At 42.5% G+C, this 26,054-nt stretch overlaps 1 protein-coding gene across 3 annotated transcripts in view; it reads right to left on the minus strand.

Annotated features, from left to right (window-relative positions):
* Positions 1 to 79: 79 nt before the first annotated feature.
* The window catches only part of LOC125456439 (E-selectin-like), an 85,679-nt gene continuing 59,704 nt past the window's right edge, over positions 80 to 26,054 (minus strand). For 2 of the 3 annotated variants that reach the window (XM_059647819.1, XM_048539542.2), the window contains exons 12-21: positions 25,565 to 25,750; positions 24,119 to 24,304; positions 23,808 to 23,993; positions 22,706 to 22,891; positions 15,988 to 16,173; positions 15,237 to 15,422; positions 12,456 to 12,581; positions 10,438 to 10,468; positions 7,674 to 7,729; positions 80 to 1,825 (exon numbers count right to left, since the gene is read on the minus strand). In XM_059647819.1, coding sequence (XP_059503802.1) covers positions 1,812 to 1,825; positions 7,674 to 7,729; positions 10,438 to 10,468; positions 12,456 to 12,581; positions 15,237 to 15,422; positions 15,988 to 16,173; positions 22,706 to 22,891; positions 23,808 to 23,993; positions 24,119 to 24,304; positions 25,565 to 25,750 — 1,343 coding nt within the window. In that variant the 3' untranslated portion in view covers positions 80 to 1,811. The remainder of the gene's footprint in view (positions 1,826 to 7,673; positions 7,730 to 10,437; positions 10,469 to 12,455; positions 12,582 to 15,236; positions 15,423 to 15,987; positions 16,174 to 22,705; positions 22,892 to 23,807; positions 23,994 to 24,118; positions 24,305 to 25,564; positions 25,751 to 26,054) is intronic. The other variant, XM_059647820.1, reaches the window with a different exon arrangement.

Below are 26,054 nucleotides of genomic sequence, written 5' to 3' on the forward strand. Positions count from 1 at the left end.
TTATTACTGGCAACTAGAACAAAAGAGACTTTCAGCAAGCTTTTCAATAAATTCAAAAAATAACATTTATTACAGGCAAACATATTCTTCAAACAAGTGACAATATGCTTATCAATTAAGCTACAATGTGAATTAAATACGATGTGTTGTCTTATAATGACATCTGAATGCAAACTATCACAAGCCCCTCATTAGATCACTGGTTTGTTATCAGGCCCGGATGTCCACTATACTGCCTCTGAAATGACACCAGTGATAATTAAACTCTTACTGTATGGGCCAGCTGGCTGCTTTTGTCAAACATCCAGTGTTACAATGACTGATTATGTCACAAAATTATCACTGCATGTTACATTCCTTCACATAAATGCACACAACAGCTCCAGTGGTCAATATAGATTTTGGCTCAAGTATACTTCTATCAGTGTGTGTTGCAAATAATCAAAACATGTTATTTACTAAACTAAACTTGAAATAATTGCCTATTCTAACATCATTGATTTATCAAATACTAGGTGTTGACATAATGAAGGGCTTTGGTTGTAACTGAATGTGTAGCTGGAACATTATCTGAATCTTGCCGAGCATTTTATTGAACTCTTGCCTGCATCAATTGCTTTGGTCAGCTAATAATGATACTTTTTTTGAGCTGTACTTTGTAATATTGTAAGTGTTGTGCAGTGGAATGTCTGCTTACATTGAAGTTTATTGATAGAAAAAGTCATGAAAAGAGAAAGGATTGGTTGCCTGACTGGTTTTTTTAGAATGGCAATGGGTCCTTAAATGCACCATTAATTGACTGTTATTGATCAATAGAATAACAAGATTATACTATTTGTTGCATTTACAGTAAACATCTTAATGTGTGCTTTGTTCAGGAAGCATGAAACTATGGATTCTATGACAGTAGTTCAACTCCTTTGACTCTACTAAAACAAAAATCTCTCAAGTGAAGTAATAGCTAAGGCAATGTAACTAGATCGTTTGGTTAACTGTTGAAATATGCAGAAATCAGTAACATTCATTTTTAAAATGCCCTTTGCTTAGAGGCACTTCAGTCCACCATATAGATTACACAATCTGTGGGAGGGATAAGGCCTGCAAATCCAAGATCAAAGAACTGCATAAATAACTCTGTCTTGATGATAGAGAGAAGCGACAGTGGAGATGCTGAAGTACAGAGTTGCAGGGGACATGGACACGACTGCTGAAGAATATGTTCAAACAGAGGAAGTTAGCAATGGGAAATAGTCCAGTGATAGTGGGACATACACAGAGGAAGTAACTGGAAGTAAGGAGGGACATTTTCGCAGAGGAGAAATGTGATTAAATTGACTCCCGCGAACAAAATACCCAGTGGATCTTAACAAAGAAAGAGGAAATGAGGATGTGGGCTACTGTGGGCAACACTCTAGTAATAAATTGTAGCTGAACGATAAAAGGTGGTTCAGGAATAATTGGTGTATCAGATTAAGATTTCAACAGAAATGAAGGAGATTTAGGCAGTGTTACAGAAGTGAAAGAAAGTGGTCAGGTGTAAGGGAGAAAGCAGAACTCAGGGTCTAACAGAATGCGAAGATATTGCATTTTTGGTCTTAATCTTAAATTAGACAGATTGATGGAAAAGTAACCGGTTATCCACAGTTGTTTGACAGAACTGATGGAGGAAATTGTCTCATTGAGGCTTTAATGTTGAAGAAGACAGTAAAATCCTTGGGAGGCAATGAAGGAAGCATGCTCGACTTGGAATAACACCATTCATTTGTCAGACCTCTTTTTGCCGTTGTGTATTTGTACCGATGGCATGTGTCCTATTCAATGGATCCTGTTAACAAAAGATTTACCACAATCATGCTCAGATTTACAACCTAAGGAACTTGATTCATCTTAAATTAATCCTGATTCATTCACTGCTCATAGGGATTCACCTCTGTCTACTCCACAATAAGATATACTAACAAGTCAGGACGTAAATATACCATTGCTCTCAAAAAACTGAAAAACATTTTTCATGTACAAGAATAGATATTTTTGATCTGCAATATAACTAGTATACATGATTTGTTCATCTCCCACAGGGTAGAACAGATGAACAAATAACGACATCTCCCCACGCTGTTCATACACATTAGTGATGCCCAGATCCCATGAAAATTGAAAAGTTGTGGGGAAGGTTTTGAATTCCTGTTAAGATAGCCATTCAGCTAACTGATTTAATTACTTGGATGAGTGTAGCTCCAACTACAAAAACATCTTGATACCAGGACAAAGCAGCCTGATTGATTGGCACTACATCCACAAACATGCACTCCCTCCACCACTCAGTAGCAGCAGTGTGTATCATCCACGAGATGCCCTGCAGAAATTCACCAAAAATCCTTAAACAACACCTTCCAAACCCATGTTCACGTCTATCTCAAAGAATAAGGACAGCAGACACATCGGAACACCAGCACCCGCCATCACCAATCCTACACTTTTTCATCAAGACATTGTCAGTGCCTGAAGGGCAGCATTATCATCCAGAAGCATACTCTACATGGATCAAAGATGTGCCATGATGGTTCCAATGAGGCTGGCATGTCAGATGCCATTGTCCAAGGATGTGAGGTACAGGTGGCCAAGATATCAGTGCCAAGTGTTCAAGATGGAGGTCCAGAGGAGCAAGCAATATGCTGAAGTCACAAGGTATCCACTCTGATTTTCATGAATGGAATTCACAGCATCTAATTTCTATCTATCCCATTGGTGTGATAGGGAGCTACGTAGTTATGAGGTGAGCTTAATGAGGGTCATAACGAGCAATAATCCCAGTTGATAGGCAGTCTAGCACTTCCTAGTGAGAAAATCATCTCAATGCCTGGAACTCTGTTAGAAAATGCTGGCAGTTTGCACCTAAGATTGAGTTGGGCTTCACTCAATTTCTCAGATTTCTTGGCATACCCAACATCATTCAGGGCCCGATAAGATTCTGCCCCATGTTTTTGAGAGAACGAATATATGTCAGTCCTGATAACAGGTTACTGGAATCGGAATAGTACAGAAGAATCACAGGATATCAACATCTGCTATGGCCTATTGGGAGGACCCTTAACACTGAGTCAGCAATTTGTGGGGTTAAGTGCCACACCAAGACCTGAGCCCCAGAAATCCAGGCTGATACTCATGTGTAATGCTGAGGGAATTTTGCACTGTCAGAGTTGCCATTATTTGGATAACACATTAAACTATGATCCTACCTGTCTTCTACATTGGATGTAAAAGATGTAGTGGCAGTATTTTTAAGAGGGTCAAGGATGTTACCTCCAAAACTCTGATCAGTATTTTACCCATGAATCAACATCACAAAAGTAGATTTCTCATTATCAGAGTTTGCTGTGCATAGATTAGCTGATACATTTCCTACCTTACTACAGTAACTACATTTGAAAAGTACTTTAGCTATAATGTATTTTAAAACATCTGTGACAGAGGAGGTGAGTGTAATCCTAAATCAGTACTTTGCATTGGTATTCACCCAGGTGGAGGATAGTGAGATTTGTGTGGAGCATGCTAATATACCAGGGCATTTTGAGATCAAAAAAGAAGTGATGTTGGACCTCTTGAAGGGCATTGAGGTGAATAAGTCCCCAGGGCCCAATGGTATTTACCCCAGGTTATTGAGAGAGGCAGAGAAGGATAATTTGCTGAGGCCTTGACCATTTTTTTGTGTCCTTGTTAGCCACTGGAGAGGTCCCAGAGGATTGGAGAGTAGCTTATGTTGTTCCTCTGTTCAAGAGGGAAACAGGGTTAATCCAGGAAACTGTAGATCAGTGAGTATCACATCAGTAGTTGGGAAACTGTTGGAGAGGACTTTTTTAGGGATAGGATTTACACACATTTGGAAAAGCATGGCCTAATTAGGGTCAGTCAGCAAAGCTTTGTGTGCAGGAAGTCATGTCTTACTAACTTGATTGAATTTTTCGAGGAAGTGACAAAGGTGATTGGTGGGGGTACAGCAGTGGATATTGTCTGCATGGATTTTAGTAAGGCTTTTAACAAAGTACCTCATGGTAGGCTCATCAAGAAGATTAAGATGAATGGGATCCATCCTGACTTGGCCATGTGGATTCAGGATTGGCTTGCCCATAGAAAGTAGAAGGTAGGGGTGGAAGAGAGTTTTTCTGCTGCAGGTCTGTGACTAAATGGCGTCCGTAGGGATCCATATCAGGATCTCTGCTGTTTGTGATATAGACAAATGACTTGGATGAAAATGCAGATGAGTGGAGTTGTGGATAGTGTAGAAGGTTGTCAGACAATACAGCAGGATACAGGTCGGTTGCAGATATGGGCAGAGAAATGGCAGTTGGAGTTTAATCTGGGCAAGTATGAGGTATTCACTTTGGGAGAACAAATGTTAAGAAAAAGTATACAGATAATGGCAGGGCCCTGTACAGCATTGGCGTACAGAATGATCTTGGGTGTCAAGTCCGTACCGTGCAAGTAGATAGTGTTGTAAAGAAGGCATGGTATTTATTAGTTAGGGAATTGAGTACAAGAGTCAGGATGTCATGTTGCAGCTTTATAAGATCTTGGTTGGGCTGCACTTAGAGTATTGCGTCCATTCTGGTTGCCATGTTACAGGAAGGATGTGGAGAGTTTGGAGAGGCTGCAGAAGAGGTTTACCAGGATGCTGCCCAGATTAGAGGGCATAAGCTATAAGGAGAGGCTAGAAAAACTTAAGTTGTTTTCTCTGGAGTAGCAGAGGTTTTATTGGAGACTTGATAGAAGGCTATAAAATGATGAGATGCATAGATAGGGTTGATAGTCAAAATCTTTTTCCCAGAGTTGAAATGTCTATACTAGAGGGGCATGCATTTAAGGTGTGAGGGGGAAAGTGAAGCAAAGCTATATCAGACACTAGAATTTGGCTTATTTAGTTTGCTGGTAGGTGTATCATGTTTCCTGATCTGCCCATGTCCATTGAGGCAGAGATAGGCAACAGCAAAATTTTGTGTAGTCCCCTCACTTACTGATTTGGCTTTGAGCCAAGCTGGTTCAATGCTGCTGTCAGCCTTGCTACGTATCAGGGATCTAAGCAGCTGGTTTTAAATGGCATAGCCATATCTGTTCCTCAAGGCAGTGTGTCAGTCATAAAAGGAAAATACACTGAATTATTGAACTGCTGCTAGAAATACCCCTGCAGTAGTGAACTAGGAAAATAGAACATGAGGGTGGTGACTGGACTCCAGACTCAATAAATCTGTGTTGTAGGCCTTAGTGGTGGAGATGATCAGGCTGAAAGACATCATCACAAACGTGGGTTCAGGAGGCTGTCAATGGCCACTCTGAGAATGTATAAGGAGAAGATAGCCAGGGAGGCCAATACCTCTGATGAAGGGTCTAGGCCTGAAACGTCAGCTTTTGTGCACCTGAGATGCTGCTTGGCCTGCTGTGTTCATCTAGCTTCACACTTTGTTATCTTGGATTCTCCAGCATCTGCAGTTCCAATTATCTCTGAGGCCAATACCAATGTCTAGAATACAGAACGTGGCAACTATGCCTCAAGGAATCTAATGACCTTACGCTAGTGGTCAAGTTCAAACAATTCATCCACATGCGATATCTTCTGCCTAACACACCACCAGCCTCTCACACAGATGAACGATTCAAAATTTCATCTCTGCACAGTCCTCAGTATTCTAGGCTTACACCTGGATACCACACCTTCACTTGCTTCTGTAATGCCAACCTTGTGCCTAACTCCTGCTGCTTCAACAGATTCTAGCTATTCAGTTGTGGAAGGTGGATTACCCAAACAAAGTGCATTACTATCCATTGATATCCTTCTGCTTTCTTACAGGTCACAAAGTAGAAAGAAGCAGAGCAGAAGCAGTGGGTGACAAGCCTCTGAGCAGCAGAAGGTCCCCTGTACCATGGGGCTAGCAGTGACAAAAGGTTTGCCATCCCTTATTGCTGAGAACATATGCCCCTTTACAACTCCAAGCTCACCTTCATCTGCCCCAGACCTGGCAATGACAGTCACCATGTTATTCATGCCTTCTACTCCACCTCACCTTTTCTCCTTTTCTGATCTTCTGCTTTTACAAGAAGAATTGCTGCCTGTCCAGGCACAGCAGCCCCAGGAAGGGAGACAGAGAGACCAACTCCACTTCACTGATGAAGAGACCCAGTCACTTGATATAACATTCACAGCCACCAGCTCGGATACTTGTACTGAGCATATCTCTAGGCTAGCATGGAGTTGTGATCTGCATTTGGTGGGTAACCGGGTACAAGTGGGCTTCTGTCACACGAAGGAAACGGATGGTCTGTGTGCCAGATCACTGGAGGGTGAGATTGCAGACATGTTTTGCTAAAGAGAACCCAGATGAGAACTTCAGTGGAGCAACATACAAGAGATAGTTGATGGATATGCACAGATGTGGGGGATACTGATATTGTGTGGCTCATATTTGGAGGTTGGGCATCATACAATCTGGTAGAGATAGCAAGAACTGCAGATGCTAGAGTCAGAGATAACAAAGTGTGGAGCTGGAGTAACACAGCAGGCCAAGCAGCTTCAGAGGAACAGGAAAGCTGACACATCTGGTAGACTGTTTGACAATGTAGTATCACCAGATCAGTTCCTTCTGTTGTCGATGGAAGTGCATTGCCCCACACTAAAAGGACATTTTGCTTCTACCATGTTGTGTGCAATGGCCTTATAGGACTGAATTTCATGTCCAGATCTTCTTCCCCATTATACTATCCTTGAATTTCTGAGGCTTCTCCTCGATAGCCTCTTCTGGCCTAAAACTATGTCCCGTACGTAAACACCTGCTCCGGTGAGGAAATACAAGATATTGCTCTTTCTGGAAGATGCAGGGTGAGGGATTCTAGCATTCTCAACACTGGATGTTCGATGGGCATCTCATTGATGGTCAAACATAGGGCACTCTGTTAAAACACAACCTACACTGGGCCCTGGACTGGGACATTCCTCCAAATGTGTCAGTTCTGGCTCAGAGTTGGTAGCTCTTTTGCCAGTGAATCATAAGGTTCTGAGTTCATGTCCCACTCCATGGCCATGTACTTAAAAAAAAAACCTGAACTGATACTTCAATGCAGTAGTGAAGCAGCATTGTTTTGTCAAAGGTGATACCTCTCAAGCAAGACATTAAACTGAGGTCCAGCTCAAAGAAGAGCAAGAGTTATCCACAGTGTCTTGTCAATAATTAACATCACAAAACTGACTCTCAGATCATTATTACACTAGTCTAATTGATTAAAAAAAAGTTAGCAGCAATTAGATGTTAGTGTGTGAGGCCAAATGACCAAAGTAGAGGAAAGATGCGAGGACTCTTAGAAACAATATAAAAGCAATAAGCTTACTGAATTTTGGTCTTCATCTGTCTGAATCTATCAGCTATGGAGTATGTTGGCTGCTGCTGAAGTGCACTGACCAGAAAATCAGTGGAACCCGCAGCAGAATTCCAGTTTGCACCTCTGGCTCCCAACACAGGTAACAGACAGCCATCAATACATAGAGAACTATATTCCAAAACAACACTGGCTTTTTGAAAACTGAAAAGGTACTCCTCCTCAATAAATTTCAGATAGTTTTTCTAAGATTGTTACAAACTGGATTCTTCTCATACAGTATGATATGTTAATGAGATTTGTAATCTTGCCTTCAGGAGAATTGTCGAACATTGGATTCTCAAACATACCTTCTAAGCCTTCAGTACTGAAAAGAGACAAATCAGTATAATTTAATAGTAATCGACCTTGCAGAATGTTTTTCATAGACATTGCTCAAAAACAAAATTGGAATTAAGTTTATCACAATAATCTACATTTCTAAATACGCGTGGACTCAGCTTCTTAGACAATGACCAGCTTCACATCTTCAATTAACAGCTGAAAAGTTTATGGTGCAATTGTTACAGGTTTTCGTTATCAGCGGTATTCTCTGAGGTGTGGTGATGCCTGGTAATAGATGGATGGAATGCACACTCATTGCTGAATTTTATACGGGAGGGGATGGACCTGCTCCCTTACTGAAAAATCAAACACAAACTCATTTCTGTCAGCCCTGGAAACACAGCTCAGAAGTTAATTTTCTGATGTCGTGACGTTTGCCCCAACAAGGGAGAAAACAATCAAGCTGATGGCCAGCAACTCCATATCCCCAACAGCACCAGTAGGAGCAGTGGATTCTGCTGGGACTGCAGTTACGTTTCAATATCACAGGAATGACACTGGAAACCAGGTTAAAGGCATATGAAGCGGCTTTTCTGGGTCCAGTCAGACAGGCTATCATAGGCTGGGGTGGAGGTCAGTGGGCAGGAATCAGTGATGGGAGATCAACACCTACCACATTGCTGGTAAATACCATTGGTGTCATGTAGGTGACGAGCTTGATGCTGTTCTGCCATCCCCATTGCTGCCCACTCCCTCACCATCTCATCTGATTTTAGAGCTCTCTTGCCTCCCGCCTGCCCTCCAGGCTGGAAAAGTTCAGTGTGTGTTTGTATAAGTGCCAGCAGATCTCCAGTGCCACCAATCATTGTGAGCTATGATATATTTTGTTCATCCTAAATAATGCATGATGGTTACTTTCCTTTGCCTTTGCAATGAACAATTTATCATTCTCAATGGTTCCAACCTGAACTGAATTCTCATTACAGTGTCTGCTCTGAATTCAGAATCTTGCTGCCTACTTTAAATCTCTCCTTCCTTACATCACCTAGACATGTTCAGGGCCATCCAATCAATCTATTTGTCTTCCATCCAAGGTCTGCAAAGACAGACTGTACTACTTCACTTCCTGTCTTTGTCAGGGTATCAGCAGATCATCTAAATCAATATAACCTGGAATTAAAACAAAGCTTAAAATGTTTACCAGGGACCAAAGTGTACAGAGAGTCAGTACTTTGTCTATTTTCTTCAAAGCTTGTGTTCAAAGCCAGACTGTAGATTTGGGATAAAGTTCTCCACTTTATTTGCTATACATTATTATCCCTGAGATTTTGTTAGAAGGTAAAGTACAGGCATGGGTAGAGGATTGGCTTATTGGCAGAAGGCTGAAAATAGGGATAAAGAGGTCTTTTCGAGGATGTCACCCAGTGACTAGTGGAGTTCCGCAGGGGTCAGTGTTTGGGACCACTCTATTCATGTTATACATTAAGGAGCTGAGGACATTGTTGCTAAGTTTGCAGCTGACTGAAAGGTCAGTGGAGGGACAGGTAGTGTTGAGGAAGCAGAGAGGCTGAAAAGGACTTGGACATTATAGGCAGGGGGCAAAGAAGTGGCAGATTGAGTACAATGTGGGAAAGTGTGAGGTTATACATTTTGGTAGGAAGAAAAAAGGCATAGACTATTTTCCAAATGGGGAAAGGCTTCAGAAAGTTGAAGCGCAAAGTGACTTGGGAGTCCAAGTTTAGGATTCTAAGGTTAACATGCAGGTTCAGTTAGCAGTAAGAAAGGTAAATGCAAGAGGTCTAGAATACAAGAGCAAGGATGTCTTGCTGAGGTTTTATAAGGCTGTACTCGGACTGGAATATTGTGAGCCGTTTGGGTCCTGTATATAAGGAAATATATGCTGGCATTGGAGGGGGTCCAGAGGAAGTTTACAAGAATGATCTCGGGGATGAAGGGCTTGTCTTAGGAGTGGTTCAGCACTCTGGGTCTGTACTTGATGTTTAGAAGGATGGGGGGATGGGGGTATCTCATTGAAACTAACAGAATACTGAGACTTCTGGACAGAGTGGATGTGGAGAAGATGTTTCCACAAGCAAGAGACACTAGAATCTGGGAACACAGCCTCAAAGTGCAGGGATGACCCTTTACAACTAAGATGAGGAGGAATTTCTTCAGCCGGAGGGTGGTGACACTGTGGAACTCATTGCCGCAGAGTACTATGGAGGCCAAGTCAATGAGTGTCTTTAAGACAGAGATAGATAGCTTCTTAAGAAAATCAGGGATTATAGGGAGAAGGGAGGAGAATGGGGTTGAGAAACATCAGCCATGATCAAATGGTGGAGCAGAATTAATGGGCTGAATGGCCTAATTCTGTTCCTTTACCTTATGGTCTATAGTCTAAGACACTAGTAAACCAAATGTTTTTTTCCTATGACAATTAACAGTGGTATCATTATATCAGATGGCATTAATGGCACATTTTCGAAGAAAAAACAATGGATAATTTATATGGGTGAAATGTTATGCTGGTAAAGTAAGGAGTGCTCTTCCAAAGCTAGAGAGAGGGTGTTTTGTTTTAGGGACTGTAGAAGAAGCTATACATTGAAGCCACTATACAGTACTCGTCAAGGGCACCTGGAACTGACAATGGCCAAATGAAATGAGGAATCATTTAATTTCTCAGATCACCATTCCCACTTTGTATAGCAGAGAAATAAATCTTTTTCAAAATGTAAAATAAATTGAAGTTACCTGTCAGAGTTGAGCTTTGTTGTATCATATTCTGCAAACAATTAAAACAAAATAGGATATTAACACTTGTACCTTAAAAAGCTTAAGTTTTAAAACTTTCAGATGTAAACTTGAACCAGTAAAACATGATGAGTGATTTCAGCTAGGCAGGAGTAGGAAAGCTATCCTCGGCCTGTGTTTCTGGTCATAGCAAAAAGGGCCAAGGTGAGGTCACCATAGTCCAAGAGGATGCAATAGACAGAGATAACTCGAGGTGACTTTAACTTGAGGGCCACTACACCTCAGGCAAGGGCAGAGGTTGAGAAGGAGAGTCCTTCATAGTGACCTCAGCCAGTGTGGCAATTGAACCCATGCTGTTGGCATCATCCTGCAGCACAAACCAGCCTTCCAGCCATCTGAGCTAACCAACCTCTGTCTCTGAGCTAGGCAGAGATGAAATCTTAGGAGAGATTCCAAACTTAATTTGCATCTAGTGATTCCTACCGGAAAGTATACTTCTGGATGTCAGGCAAGAACAGTACGGTTAAGTAACAGAATGTCATCCTTGATTAAATGGCTAGTTACACTTACTGTCTAGCTTGACACATGGAGGAAGACAAAGCACCAAGCCACAGGAGTTCATGAATTATACATTCTGAACAGACTGTTTACCCTTCCCTTGGCTACCTGCTCACAAGTGATGGGTAGCTGGTTGAGTTTATCAAAAGCTTACTGATTTTCCAGTCAGCGCTCAAACTCTTATGGCTGGTGGGGGCTTGTTTAGCTGCCTGTAGGTGACAAAATGGGCTGGGTAAGTGAGGCCAGTGCACAATGCAGACTTGCAGCCACTCACAGCCAGCCTGCCAAGTTTAGCTTTAACCACAGGCTAATATAAAACAAAGAACTGTGGATGCTAGAGACCTGAAGCAAAAACAGGAATGAGAGCTGAGGGTAGCAAGGAGGGGGTAGTCTGCACTGAGAGCAAACCATGGAACATGATAATCGGCCTGAGAGTAAGTGAAAATGGGATGGCTGTGCAAAAAGTAACTCTTGTCATAACGAGACTGTGTGTGGGTAAAGAAATCATGGAAGGATGGAATCAGGCTGTAAAGTTATTGAACTCAATGTTGAGTCCTGGAGTCTTCAAGGTCCCCAAACAGAGAGTTAGATGTTATTCTTTGAGCTTGCACCAAGCCTTGCTGGGACACTGAGCAGGCCTGTGACAGAGGTGCTGGTGTGGGAACATGGTGGTCTGTCAAAGTAGCAGGTGATTAGGAAATTGAGGTTATTCCTACTGAGAGATCATAGGTGTTCTGCAAAGTGGTCACCCAGGCTACCTTGTAGAGGGGCTTCTCTTGTTACACCGTGGTCCAGCTGCAAACAACATCTCTTGTTTTAAATTGGAAAAGACTGATGGAAGGGTAGGGGGACAATGGAATGGGGAGGAAGGGAAGGGATGGAGAAGGAGAAGGGTGGCGGGATAATTTGGAGGAGGAGATAGGACAGGATGAGGAGAGTTAAGGGAAGTGGGTGAGGGAAGAAGGAGGAGCAAGCGGGTGGATGAGGAAGGTGATAGGGAGGAGAGAAAGAGGATGGCCGTGAGCCAGGTAGGGGGTGAACCAGGGTAAAAGTTGGTCGGTGAGCCAGGTTGTGAAGACACTTCTCCTGTACACCTATTAAGTGTAACACGAATAAACAGTGTAAAAAGGTAGTTAAATTCCAGGCAAAAAATCTCACCTTTACATGCTGACATGTCCCAGCAAAACCATCTCCTTTGGCTCCTATGGAACCATTTCTGGCATACCAGAATTTTGGGATCCCAATGAAAGTTGACTCCTGGCAACTTCCAATTCCATTGTTTTCCTCAATAGTGAGAAATGTCTGACTATTTTTCATTACTAGGATTGGAAGATCTGGGCCAATCTTCCAGTGGTGTGATTTTTATGTTCTGTCACCCCAGTAGCTATGTAGTGGTGGCTCAAGTCACATCATTTACAAGTATAAAAGATTCATTCTGATAGTTAGTAATTATGATTTACCTTTTGTTTTCAGCTTTCTTCTAATCAATGTGGCAATCATAGCGAGGATACCAGCAAGGACAGCAACTGCTGCAACTACACTGACAGAAATCAGGGGACTTGCTGAAGGGGGTAGCCCGAAAAGCTCTAAAGATAAAAAGACCATTACACTATCAAATGGTGTACCTAGTACATTGATGTCTACACAGTGTTGTTTTGTCACAGTCTAATAATGGTTCAGCAATTTGCCCCAGCTATATTTATAAGCTTTTGCCCCCGCTGTATGCATTATATTATGAATTTCATGTTAGCATCGATTTTTATATCGCATTCATATATTGACGTAATAAAATATCCCAATGTGCTTCATTATAAAACAAAACTTGGCATAAAGTCATATAAGGAAGTATTAGGGAGGACAACTAAAAACTTGATCACAGAGCTCAGGTTTTAAGGTCTGTGTTGGAGGAAAGTAAACTTGACAGCTTCAGGAAGGAATTCTAAAGCTTAGAATCAAAGCAGTTCAAGACATAGACACTATTGATGGAGCAATTCAATGATAGATATTGGAGAGGTCAGAATTAGAGGAACACAGGTAACTTCAGCTCATTGTGTCCATGACAATTGACATGGGGCCACGTTTGTGGTCATTTAGGTCACGGCATTTCAAGTATAAGACAAAGAATTATTTAAGATTGTGAGGGTTACTGTCTCTATCACCTTTTCAGATAGTGAATTTCAGGCTGTAAGCACCCTCTGAATTGAAAGATTTCCCTTTACAATCCCTCCTAACTTCTTACATCATGATCTAGATCTACAGATCCTGGTGAGTATGCTCTCAATTAAATAGGTCCTTCCTATCCACTTCAAGTGGTTCCTCATAATTTTATTCTCCTTGGATAAATGTCTGGTCAGTCTCCTCTCTTCCAAGGAAAACACTCACTCATGCACGCTCATAAATATCCTCTGTACTAGTGCAATCACATCTCTCCTATAGAACTATGATCAGAGTTGTGATTTAACTTGTGTTCTGCTCGTTCCAACAGAGCTTTAGCTCACAAAGACAAGTATCCCATATACTTTCTTCCTCATTTGATCTCCCTGTTCAGCCACCGTCAGGGATCTCTGGACATGCACTTAAAGATCCCTCTGATCCTCTACACTCCTAAGTATCCTACCATTTATTACATATTCCCAGCTTATTAGCCTTCCCCAAATGCACTACCTCATACTTTTCTGGATTGAGCTTCATTTGTCTCAGTCCTGCCCTCCCGACTCATCCATTGGTGTCTTCCTTCATCATTATCAAACAGCCAGCCATTTTTTATACTGTCCACAAACTTTTTAATCATTCCCCTGCACTTAAGTGTAAATCATTGATACTGCAAGAAGTGAGGGTCCAGTACTGAATACTGCAGAGCTCCACTTTAAACAACTTTCTAGCCACAAAAGCAACCAACAGCCATTACCCTTTGCTTCCTGTCTCTGAGTGAGTTTTGGTCCCATCTTGCTACTTGGCATTGAGTCCTATGGGTATTACTTTGGTGGTCAGTTTATCAGGTAGGATCTCATAAAAAACACTTGCTAAAATACATCTAGGCTATATCAAATGCACTACCCTCAGTGACACTCCCTGTTTCTGCATTAACAGAAATTAGCTATTGTGGTGCAGCCAATAATCCAACTCAGTAATAAGAGATAATGGGAACTGCAGATGCTGGAGAATCCAAGATAACAAAGTGTGAAGCTGGATGAACACAGCAGGACAAGCAGCATCTCAGGAGCACAAAAGCTCTCTGACGAAGGGTCTAGGCCCGAAACGTCAGCTTTTGTGCTCCTGAGATGCTGCTTGGCCTGCTGTGTTCATCCAGCTTCACACTTTGTTATCCAACTCAGTAATCTGTTTGACTTAAACAGTGAGGCTAAATTGGAAAGCTCTTTTGGCTTAGTCACAATGAGTTGCATGGCCTGATTCTGCTCTGTAAGATTCAATGACTCTAAGGGCCAGACTGCCCGAAGATGACATGCCCCATGTGTGTATGGAATGAACTGCCAGAGAAAGGGGATGGAGGCTGGTACAATTACAACATTTAAAAGGCATCTGGATGGGTATATAAATAGGAAGTGTTTAGAGGGATACAGGCCAAATGCTGGTGAATGGGATTTGATTAATTTAGGATATTAAGTTGGCACAGATGAGTTGGAACAAAGAGTCCGTTTCCATACTTTACATCTCTATGATTGTATGCGGAAAGGGAGAGCTTGGAGGCACCAAGCATCCTTCAATTGATGTCAATTTTCATTTAGTTAGTCTTCATGATAATGTGTATTTTGAAGTATCAAACTGGTATTAGCTTATGTTATTTTATTGGAATCACAAAATGTGTCCATGAAAAACCTTACACAGTGAGTGTGATAAAATTATTTGATTATGGAATACCCTCATAATGAAACCCACTCCTGCACTCATGTAATGTACACCAGCCTCGTGGGTCTGCACATTTCTGGCAAGAGTAGAAAACCTGAGTGCTGGGTACTAAGGCTAATTAGAGCACTTTTTCATATCTCTATCTGGAATTAGTGGAGCACAGACCTGAGATCCACCCACAGACTTTTCTGGTACATTGGGCGTGAATTATAAAACACGGAACAGTTCATGTACTAACAAAGCCACACTCTCTGTCTCTTTCCCCTAGTCCAATACATAAAACCTACTCTCAGGTATAAATAAACGACGTGTGTTCTTATACACATTTAGTGGCATTAAGTCACTCTGTTTTAACTGGATGTTCTAAACAGTACCGTTACAATAGGGAACCTCATCTGTCCATTGTCCAGATTCATTGCACTGGAGTCTCTCAGATCCTTCCAATTTAAAGCCTTCGACACAGTTAAAATCACATATTGAGCCGTAGCTGAAATTCTCGAGATGATATGAACAGTTCATGATTGTCGGGTGATCAATATTCAGTTCCTGACACTTCACCACTGTGTTGGATTTCAAGAAGTGACATTATTATGAGCACATTGTATCACTGGCCAATAATTATTGACATAATCAATGTTTTTCATCATTTACTATTTTGCAAAATGATTCTCATAGAATTGCATAGCTTGAATTTATTTTATGTAAATAATACCAAAAATAAAAATCGTTTCTGGACATACAACATCTGTATTAAATATCTGTTTCTAAGATTAAAGAGCCACCAGGCAAGTTCACTGCTTACACCACAGATGTGCCTAAACAGAGAAATGACTGGAGGTAAGATGGGCAAATGTGCCATCCTAGGCTTTTACCAATGCTGCTTTTGGGATGAGTGCAAGCGAATAGGACAAAGAAGCAAGGACAGAGGCTTTTAAATTTGTCCTCCCTTCCTCAGTGGAAAGGCATGTTTGAATTTACCTGCTACTCCAATAATAAAACCTCTTCCTACCCTCTTCAACAGGTCATTGACACTTTGAACAACATGAAGGAGATTTTTAAGATAAAAATGAAGGAACAAAATGTTTTAAAAATCAATATAATTTCATTTTTGAAGCAATCACATACCTTCACAACTTGGCATCTCATTTGTCCACTGCCCTAAGGCTGTACATTCAAACCGGTTCCTTCCATTCAAGTTGAACCCCTTCATGCAGCTAAGGTCACACACTGATTGGTAGCTGAACTCTCCAATAGGATGGGAGCAGCTCATGGTACCATGCTTCAGACTCTTTGGTATGTTACATCTTACAGCTGAAACAGTAGAGACTTTTTTATTAGTGCATCACATCCCTTCATTTTATTTGGAAAAAGTCAACCATTAATAGGGAAGAATTCTGACACAACGTTGCAGACCTAACAAGAAAGTGAATTTGAAAAAATGTATTTGTGAAGTAATGGTCCGAAGAAGGGTCCAGATCCGAAACATCAGCTTTCCTGCTCCTCTGATGCTGCATGGCCTGCTGTGTTCATCCAGCTGTACACCTTGTTATCTCAGATTCTCCAGCATCGGCAGTTCCTATTATCTCTGTGAAGTAATGGCTTCTTTAATTCAATGAAAATGTTTTTGGAAAAGAATAAATCCATTAAATTCAAGAAGCCTATCCATTCATTTACAACCATCCAATTTACCTACAATTTCACCTATCATTCAGTTATTTCTTTCTGCAAAGATACATTGAATGTTCACTTGAACCCATCAGCACTGTTCACTCTGTGATCTTCTGTTTTGGTTTACACTATAACTCCCATTCTCTGTATGATAAAGTTCATCCTGAATTTTCATTTACTATCTTATTTCACTTTCACTGGCCACCTTTGTGAAAACTCTCTATAATTTTGAATGTGTCAATTAGGCAATTTTGAATTTTCACTTTCAAAAGAAAACATGCCATATTTATTAAGATTTCCTCATGAACTTAAATTCCTGATATCCCAAATCAGCTTGATCATCTCAGTATCTTCTCAGAAGTTACAATAAATTGAATTGTCTTAAAATATTTTGAGATAACAGAAGTTAAAAATAAATATTGTGCTTGCAACTTTGTATTTTATGTTCAGCAGTTTTCTTTCTTAATATGGTCTTAATATCCATCTTCCACAACTATCCTGGCAGTTGAGATGACAGATTGATCTTGCATGACAAATCAAAGAAAAAGGTGGAAAGATTTTTCATTAACATTTTGCCTTTCACACCAATAGTGTGTCCCCAACACTTCAGATCTAATAACTTAGTTTAGGTTGAGTCACTGCTGTTAAATGAATGCTGCAGTTATGTGCAAGAAATTAAATTGGTGACGTAAATGGTAAATTAACCTTGCTAATAATGTTGGAAGTATACTATGACACGGTGGCACCCTCTGTAACACAAACATATGTAAACATAGCAGTTTATTTAGTGAGAAAAACATTATATCAGTAGCTACAGACAGACCAAAGTTAACCTAATGATTTAACCACACAACAAAGTGTGGAGCTGGATGAACACAGCAGGCCAAGCAGCATCTCAGGAGCACAAAAGCTGACGTTTCGGGCCAAGACCCTTCATCAGAGAGGGGGATGGGGAGAGGGAACTGGAATAAATAGGGAGAGAGGGGGAGGCGGACCGAAGATGGAGAGAAAACAAGATAGGTAGAGAGGAGAGTATAGGTGGGGAGGTAGGGCGGGGATTGGTCAGTCCAGGGAAGATGGACAGGTCAAGGAGGCGGGATGAGGTGGTAGGTAGGAAATGGAGGTCCGGCTTGAGGTGGGAGGAAGGGATGAGTGAGAGGAAGAACAGATTAGGGAAGCAGAGACAGGCTGGGCTGGTTTGGGGATGCAGTGGGGGGATGGGACGAGCTGGACTGGTTTTGGGATGCGGTGGGGGAAGGGGAGATTTTGAAGCTGGTGAAGTCCACATTGATACCCTTGGGCTGCAGGGTTCCCAAGCGAAATATGAGTTGCTGTTCTTGCAACCTTCGGGTGGCATCATTGTGGCACTGCAGGAGGCCCATGATGGACATGTCGTCTGAGGAATGGGAGGGGGAGTTGAAATAGTTCGCGACTGGGAGGTGCAGTTGTTTGTTGCGAACCGAGCGGAGGTGTTCTGCAAAGCGGTCCCCAAGCCTCCGCTTGGTTTCCCCAATGTAGAGGAAGCCACACCGGGTGCAATGGATACAGTATACCACATTGGCAGATGTGCAGGTGAACATCTGCTTGATATGGAAGGTCATCTTGGGGCCTATGATAGGGGTGAGGGAGAAGGTGTGGGGGCAGGTATAGCACTTCCTGCGGTTGCAGGCGAAGGTGCCGGGTGTGGTGGGGTTGGACGGGAATGTCGAGTGGACAAGGGAGTCGCGGAGAGAGTGGTCTCTCCAGAAGGCAGATAAGGGTGGGGATGGAAAAATAGCTTGGGTGGTGGGGTCGGATTGTAGATGGCGGAAGTGTCGGAGGATGATGCGTTGTATCCGGAGGTTGGTGGGGTGGTATGTGAGAACGAGGGGGATCCTCTGGGGGTTGTTGTGGGGGCGGGGTGTGAGAGATGTGTTGCGGGAAATGCGGGAGACGCGGTCAAGGGCATTCTTGACCACTGTGGGGGGGGAGTTGCGGTCCCTGAAGAATGTGGACATCTGGGATGTGCGGGAGTGGAATGCCTCATCGTGGGAGCAGATGCGGCGGAGGCGGAGGAATTGGGAATAGGGGATGGAATTTTTGCAGGAGGATGGGTGGGAGGAGGTGTATTCTAGGTAGCTGTGGGAGTCAGTGGGCTTGAAATGGACATCAGTTTCCAGCTGGTTACCTGAGATGGAGACTGAGAGTTCCAGGAAGGTGGGGGATGTGTTGGAGATGGCTCAGGTAAACTTGAGGTTGGGGTGGAAGGTGTTGGTGAAGTGGATGAACTGTTCGAGCTCCTCTGGGGAGCAAGAGGCAGCGCCGATACAGTCATCAATGTAACCGAGGCAAAGGTGGGGTTTGGGGCCTGTGTAGGTGCGGAAGAGGGACTGTTCCACATTCTTCAAGGACCGCAACTTTCCCCCTGCAGTGGTCGAGAATGCCCTTGACCGTGTCTCCTGCATTTCCCGCAACACATCCCTCACACCCCGCCCCCATCACAACCGCCCCCAGAGGATCCCTCTCATTCTCACATACCACCCCACCAACCTCCGGATACAACGCATCATCCTCCGACACTTCCGCCATCTACAATCCGACCCCACCACCCAAGACATTTTTCCATCCCCACCCTTATCTGCCTCCCAGAGAGACCACTCTCTCCGTGATTCCCTTGTCCACTCCACACTCCCGTCCAACCCCACCACACCAGCACCTTCCCCTGCAACCACAGGAACTGCTACACTTGCCCCCACACCTCTGCCCTCACCCCTATCCCAGGCCCCAAGATGACCTTCCATATCAAGCAGATGTTCACCTACACATCTGCCAACGTGGTATATTGTATCCATTGCACCCGGTGTGGCTTCCTCTACATTGGGGAAACCAAGCGGAGGCTTGGAGACCGCTTTGCAGAACACCGCCGCTCGGTTCGCAACAAACAAATGCACCTCCCAGTCGCGAACTGTTTCAACTCCCCCTCCCATTCCTCAGACGACATATCCATCATGGGCCTCCTGCAGTGCCACAACGATGCCACCCAAAGGTTGCAAGAACAGCAACTCACATTCCGCTTGGGAACCCTGCAGCCCAATGGTATCAATGTGGACTTCACAAGCTTCAAAATCTCCCCATCCCCCACTACATCCCCAAACCAGCCCTCTGCAGTCTCTGCTTCCCTAACCTGTTCTTCCTCTCACTCATCCCTTCCTCCCGCCTCATGCCACGCCTCTATTTCCTACCTACCACCTCATCCCGCCTCCTTGACCTGTCCATCTTCCCTGGACTGACCAATCCCCGCCCTACCTCCCCACCTATACTCTCCTCTCTACCTATCTTGTTTTCTCTCCATCTTCGGTCCGCCTCCCCCTCTCTCCCTATTTATTCCAATTCCCTCTCCCCATCCCCATCTCTGATGAAGGGTCTTGGCCCGTAATGTCAGCTTTTGTGCTCCTGAGATGCTGCTTGGCCTGCTGTGTTCATCCAGCTTCACCCCGTGTTATCTCAGATTCTCCAGCATCTGCAGTTCCTACTATCCCTGTAACAATGTTTACCATGAGTTGTTGTCTTTGAGGTTGGTTGGCTTGCCAAGTTGGTTTCTCGTTTCGCAGGTGTTTCATTACCATGCTGGGTCACATCCTCAGTGCAGCCTCCAACGAAGTGTCGGTGTGTTTTTCTGCCTGGTTTTTAAACTCTGGGGTCTGTTCCGATGGATTGCCTCACTTCCGGTTTTCCTACATAGTGGAATGTTAGATGCGTTTGAGTTCAATATGTTTATTAATAGCATGCTTCGTGGCGTGCCAGGCTTCTACGAATTCTTGTGCCTGTCTCTACCCAGCCTGTCCCAGGATCTTGGTGTTGTCCCAGTTGAAATGGCGGTTCTCCTTGTCCATGTGGATTGAGATGAATGAATACTGGTCGTGTCTTTTTGTAGCCAGTTGGCATTCATGTACTCTTGTTGTTAGTTTCCTTCCTGTTTGTCCATTGCAATGTTTCTCACAGTCTCTGCAGGGGATCTTGTAGATGACATTGGTCCTGTCCATGGCAGGGATTGGGTCCTTAGTTTGGGTGAGCAGTTGTCATAGGGTTGACATGGGCCTGTGTGCCACTCTGAAGCCCAGTGGTGTTTGGAGTCTTGTGGTGAGTTCTGACGTGTTCCTGATGCAGCGTAGTGTGATGAGTGTGTCGGGGCGTGTAGTATCTTTCTGATGCTGGTCGTGTAGGCGTCTTCTGATCCAGTCCTTTGGATATCTATTATCCTTGAAAACCTGGATGAGGTATTCTTCTTCCTCTTGGCATAGTTCTGTGTTGCTGCAGTATGTTGTTGCTCTTTTAAATGGTGTTAACTTGCAGTTTCATTTGTGTGCGTTGGGATAGTTACTGTTGAAGTTCAGTACCTAGTCCGTGTGTGTGGCTTTTTGGTGTATTTTCATTTACAGTTCCCCATTTGTCTTGCACTCTACCATGACGTCCAGGAATGGGAGCTGTTAGTTCTTCTCCTCCTCTCTGGTGAATATTATTCTGGTGAGGGTGTTGTTTATAAGTTTGTGTGTGTCCTCTAATTTGATCCATTTAATGATCACAAAGGTGTCATCTACGTAGCTTATCCATAATTTTGGTGGATTTGCAGAGGGGCTGTCCTTTCTAGTCTTTGCATCACTGCCTCTGCTATGAGTCCAGAGACAGGCGATCCCAGGGGTGTCCCGTTGATTTGCTCGTCTGCTTGACCGTTGAAAGTGAAGTGGGTGGTGAGGCATAGATCCAATAGTTTGAGCATGTTGTCCTTGGAGATGGTTTCACTGGTTCCATGAAGCGTGCTATTAATAAACAGATTGAACTTGACCCCATATACATTCCACAATGAAGGAAAACCAGAAGCGAGGCAATCTCATTGGACCCCAGAGTTTAAAAACCAGGTGGGAAAACACACCGATACTTCGTCGGAGGCTGCACTGAGGATGTTACCAAGCAGGGTAATGAAACATCTGAGAAACAAGAAACTAGCTCGGCGAGCCAACCAACCTCAACACCCATAACCCGAGCTACAAATCTACTCCAAAACTTTAGAGTTATTGTCTTTAACTTTGAAACTGAATACTTAATGTGTAAATTTCCTGCATCTTATGCAAAGAATTCAGAAATAGGAAAGAAGGATGTGGAAAACCGAGGTTCTTGGGAAGAAGAGGAAGACCTTATCCAAGCCTTTAGGCTGTGTTTTTGAATTTGTGATTTCTCAATTTTTTTTTTCTCCACCCAATACAACACGTTTGTAACTGTCTGTATTTATGTAAAGGGCATCGGAGTTTTAACTAGTAAAGTTGTATGCCACTAGTATAAAACTATTTTCCTGTGGTTAGAATTTACTTACTTAAATCATTTGCTGTTTGATGGCGCTGTCAATGACCCTTGCTATCACTTTGAAGATAATTAAGAGTAGTCTGATGGGATATTTATTGGCAGGACTGCATTTATCCTGTATTTTATAAACATGGTATGCAACGATTTCCCATTTGTTCATGTGGATGCCAGTGCTATGGCCATGGCTAATGCATGTTACAGCATTAGGGCACATTCCAGCTGCACAACTGGCAGTCAGTGTGATCACAGAATTGAAGCATGTCTAACACATGCAGTACTAATCCTTCAGCACAGTTTAATGTAAATATCTGTTGAGATAGGTGCAAGATATTAGGGCAGCACGGTGACTCAGTGGTTAGCACTGCAGCCTCACAGCACCAGGGATCCAGTTTCAATTCCAGCCTCGGGCAACTGTCTCTGTGGAGTTTGCACATTCTCCCTGTGTCTGTGTGGGTTTCCTCTGGGTGCTCCAGTTTCCTCCCACAGCCCAAAGATGTATAGGTTAGGTGGATTGGCCATGCTAAATTGCCTGAAGTGTTCAGGGATGTGTAGATTAGGTGGGATATAGGGGAATGGGTCTGGGTGACGCACCGAGGGTCGGTGTGCACTGGTTGGGCCGAAGGGCCCGTTTCCACACTGTAGGGATTCCGTGGTATTGTCCTTCATTCAGGCTGTATTTGTTCTGACAGCTTACAGTTAAATATAAATTTCAAATTTAGGTGTATTATGTTACATTTTGAGATGTTCCATATACATTCTTTTGAAATACCCACAATTTCAAATAAAGAATACCTTTCTATTAATTTAAAATGACAATCTATGTAAAATTCACCAGTACCTTTACAGTTAGGGATCTCTGCTGTCCACTCTTTACTGGCTTGACACTGAATCCTTTTTGACCCATGCAGTACAAATCCCCCCTTGCAGCTAAAATCGCACGTTGAGTTATAACTAAAATTTCCAATGGGATCGGAGCAGTTCATTGCTCCTTGATCAGGCAGTGTCAGTGTCTGGCAGGTTACAGCTGAAATACAGGATCAAAACTTCAAGTTAGAACATTGAAATACAAATAAGATTCACAGCATTGTGGATCCAAAATCATCTTTCCTTAAAAGTTTTGTAATCCTACAGAAATGAACATTATGTGAAAGTCGCTACACCTTTGCAGCTAGGAGTGTGTGCTGTCCACTGTCCGCTGGCTTGACACTGAAGTCTGCCTGAGCCGTTCAGTACAAACCCTCATCACAATTAAAATCACATGCTGAGATGTAACTAAAGTCTCCGATGGGGTGGGAACATATCATTGTCCCTTGTTCAGGCTGTGTCAGTGTCTGACAGGTTACAGCTGAAATACAAGACTGGAATCTCAGCTCATTTCAATACTTGTGGCATCCTATGTGCATGTGTAATGATACAGAGCTGGAAAGATGAAGCCAGCTTTGACTGAAAAATTTAAAGCCAAAATTATAGAAGAATATTCATTTGGTGAGTAGCGATATTATCTATGGAGCAAGTTTATTACCAAACACTGACATCTACCCACTTCCTTAGAAATTAAACCTATGTTGTTGTTAATGTTCTGAGGGAGGGTCACCAGACCCGAAACGGTATCTCTGACTTTTCCTACACAGATGCTGCCAGAACTGCTGAGTTTTTCCAGCAACTTCTGTTTTTGTTGTTGTTAATGTCTTAGGTTGAGTTGTAATGAAGGTCTCCAGTGGGGTTGAAACAGTTCCTGGTTCTGCTTCCAGGTTAGTTATCAGTGATGGACGGATTATAGCTAAAATACAAGATTACATTACAAATGATAGATGTTTAAGGGTTTTGATAGCTGAACTGATTTAGAAGTACTCAAAATTTTACAGGCGTGCAGATAGATGGGATTGTTGCATCATTACATCATTTTAATATTTGATGGGTCATCTAATGTTCACCAGTACCTTTGCAGTTGGGAGTATGTGCTGTCCACTGTCTACTAGCTTGACACTGAAGTCTACCTGACCCATCCAGTACAAACCCTTCATCACAGTTAAAATCACATGTTGAATTGTAACTAAAGTCTCCGATGGGATGAGAGCATCTCATTGTTCCTCGGTCAGGCTGTGTCAGTGTCTGACAGGTTACAGCTGAAATACAGGATGAGAATTTACAATTGGAATAATGAAAGATGTGCCATATTATATTTTCAACATTAAAATAATGCAGATGTAAAATTAGCTTTTTCAGTTTTGCATATCAGTTTCTCCAGTACCTTTACATCCAGGAATGTCAGCCGTCCATTGTCCACTGGCCTGACACTGGAGCCTGTCTGGCCCATTGAGCACAAATCCTTCAATACAGTCAAAATCACACGTTGACTTGTAACCAAATTCTTCAATGGGATGAGAACAGCTTATTGTCCCTTGTTCAAGATGAGACAGTGTCTGACAGTTTATAGCTGAAATATGAATATTTACAAATTTAAATGAAGTAGGCCTCTGAAAGATGAAGCACATATGCATTAAAAATCAGAGGGCAGTGTTCATGCTCTGAAGATATTGAACTTGGTGTTGAGTCCTGATGGCTGTAAAGTGTCCAAGTAAGAAATGAGATGCACTGAGCTTCACTAGAGCTCTGTAACAGGGCCAGGATGGGGAACAAATCATGGAAAATAAGGAGAGAGCTGGTGAATTGAACAGTTATTAGCATCATTCTTCACCATGAAGGATGTAGGTCACATCCCAGAAATATCTATAATACAGTAAATGGAAGGAAGGGATGGACTCAAAACTATGGACACCAGGAAGTGGGACTGAGCAAATTGTTGGAACTGTGGCCTGACAATTCTTTGGATCGTGATCAACTTCATCCTGGTGTCTTAAAAGAAGCGGCTAGTAAGATAGTCGATGCATTGATTTTAATTTCCAAAATTCCACAGATTATGGGAAGATTACAGTAGAATGGGAAATACCAAAAGTAGCTGCATTATTCAAAAAATGCAGGGAGACAGAAAGCAAAAAAAAAGTATAGGTCAGATAGCGGAAAATTTGTTTCAGGAAAATGTTAGAAGCTATTATTGTACATGTTATAGCAGGGAATTTCAATTAAGTTTCAGGAAATCAGACAAAGCCAACAATATGAAAGGGAAATCATATCTGACTAATTTATTGGAGATTTTATTGAATGGCAGTGCAGGCTTGAGGGACAAGTGGTTGATGATTACCCATAATGCGTATGTTTGTATGTCCTTAACAAAACAAATAATATATATATATTTGTTACAGTCCATTGGCTTGGCATTGAAGCTTGTCTGACCATTGTAGTACATAACCTTCAATGCAGTTAAAGACACAGACAGAGTTGTAACTGAAATCTCCAAAGGGATGATTGCAGTTCATTGTCCCTTGTTCGGGCTGAGTCAGTGTTTGACAGGTTACAGCTGAAATATGAAATTAGCATTTACGTTTCGAATGTTGAAAGATAGGATAAACTAAATTTTTTCTCAACAATAAAATGGTGCAGATGTATAATCAGCTTTATTGAAGGCTTTGCCTCAGTCTATATTTACTCTAAAATAATCAGCTGCAACAGAAATTGGAATTCAAAAGTTAATCTGTAAAGTGGAGCATAGCTTTAATGTGTAAACTATTGCAGAAATTAAACCAAGTTTTTAAAAAGACATTCAGTGCACTGTCTATTAATTTGATGCAGACAATACCTTTACATGTGGGAATCTGTGCTGTCCATTGTCCAGAAGCTCCACACTCCAGTCTCTCTGACCCTATCAATGTAAATCCTTCAGTGCAGGAGAAGTCACACAATGATCTGTAACTGAAGTCTCCAATTGGATGGGAGCAGTTATAAGTTCCTCTGTCTGGACTCTTCAGCATGTCGCACTTCATGGCTGGAATATTAGTGACATTGTTCATGCTGCTATTTGACCCTAATTGGCAGAATCTTCAAGGCCCAATGGCAGGAAATGAACTTGGTTAGACAGCATTGTGGTGGACCAGACCCCTGCCACCTTCCTGCCCTTGCCGAATTAATTTCTATACAGAAGTCCAAGCTTCACTTTCCTGCTTAACCACCAATTAAGTCATTTAAATGGTCAATCAGTAATCACTTTAGGACATATCTCCCTCCCAGGTTGCAATTATTTCAGCTTCAGGCACATAATCCCATAACGTGCACCAATGGCTGCATGATTG

The sequence above is a fragment of the Stegostoma tigrinum genome, chromosome 8, assembly GCF_030684315.1.
Source record: "Stegostoma tigrinum isolate sSteTig4 chromosome 8, sSteTig4.hap1, whole genome shotgun sequence".
In the NCBI taxonomy this organism is placed as follows: domain Eukaryota; kingdom Metazoa; phylum Chordata; class Chondrichthyes; order Orectolobiformes; family Stegostomatidae; genus Stegostoma; species Stegostoma tigrinum.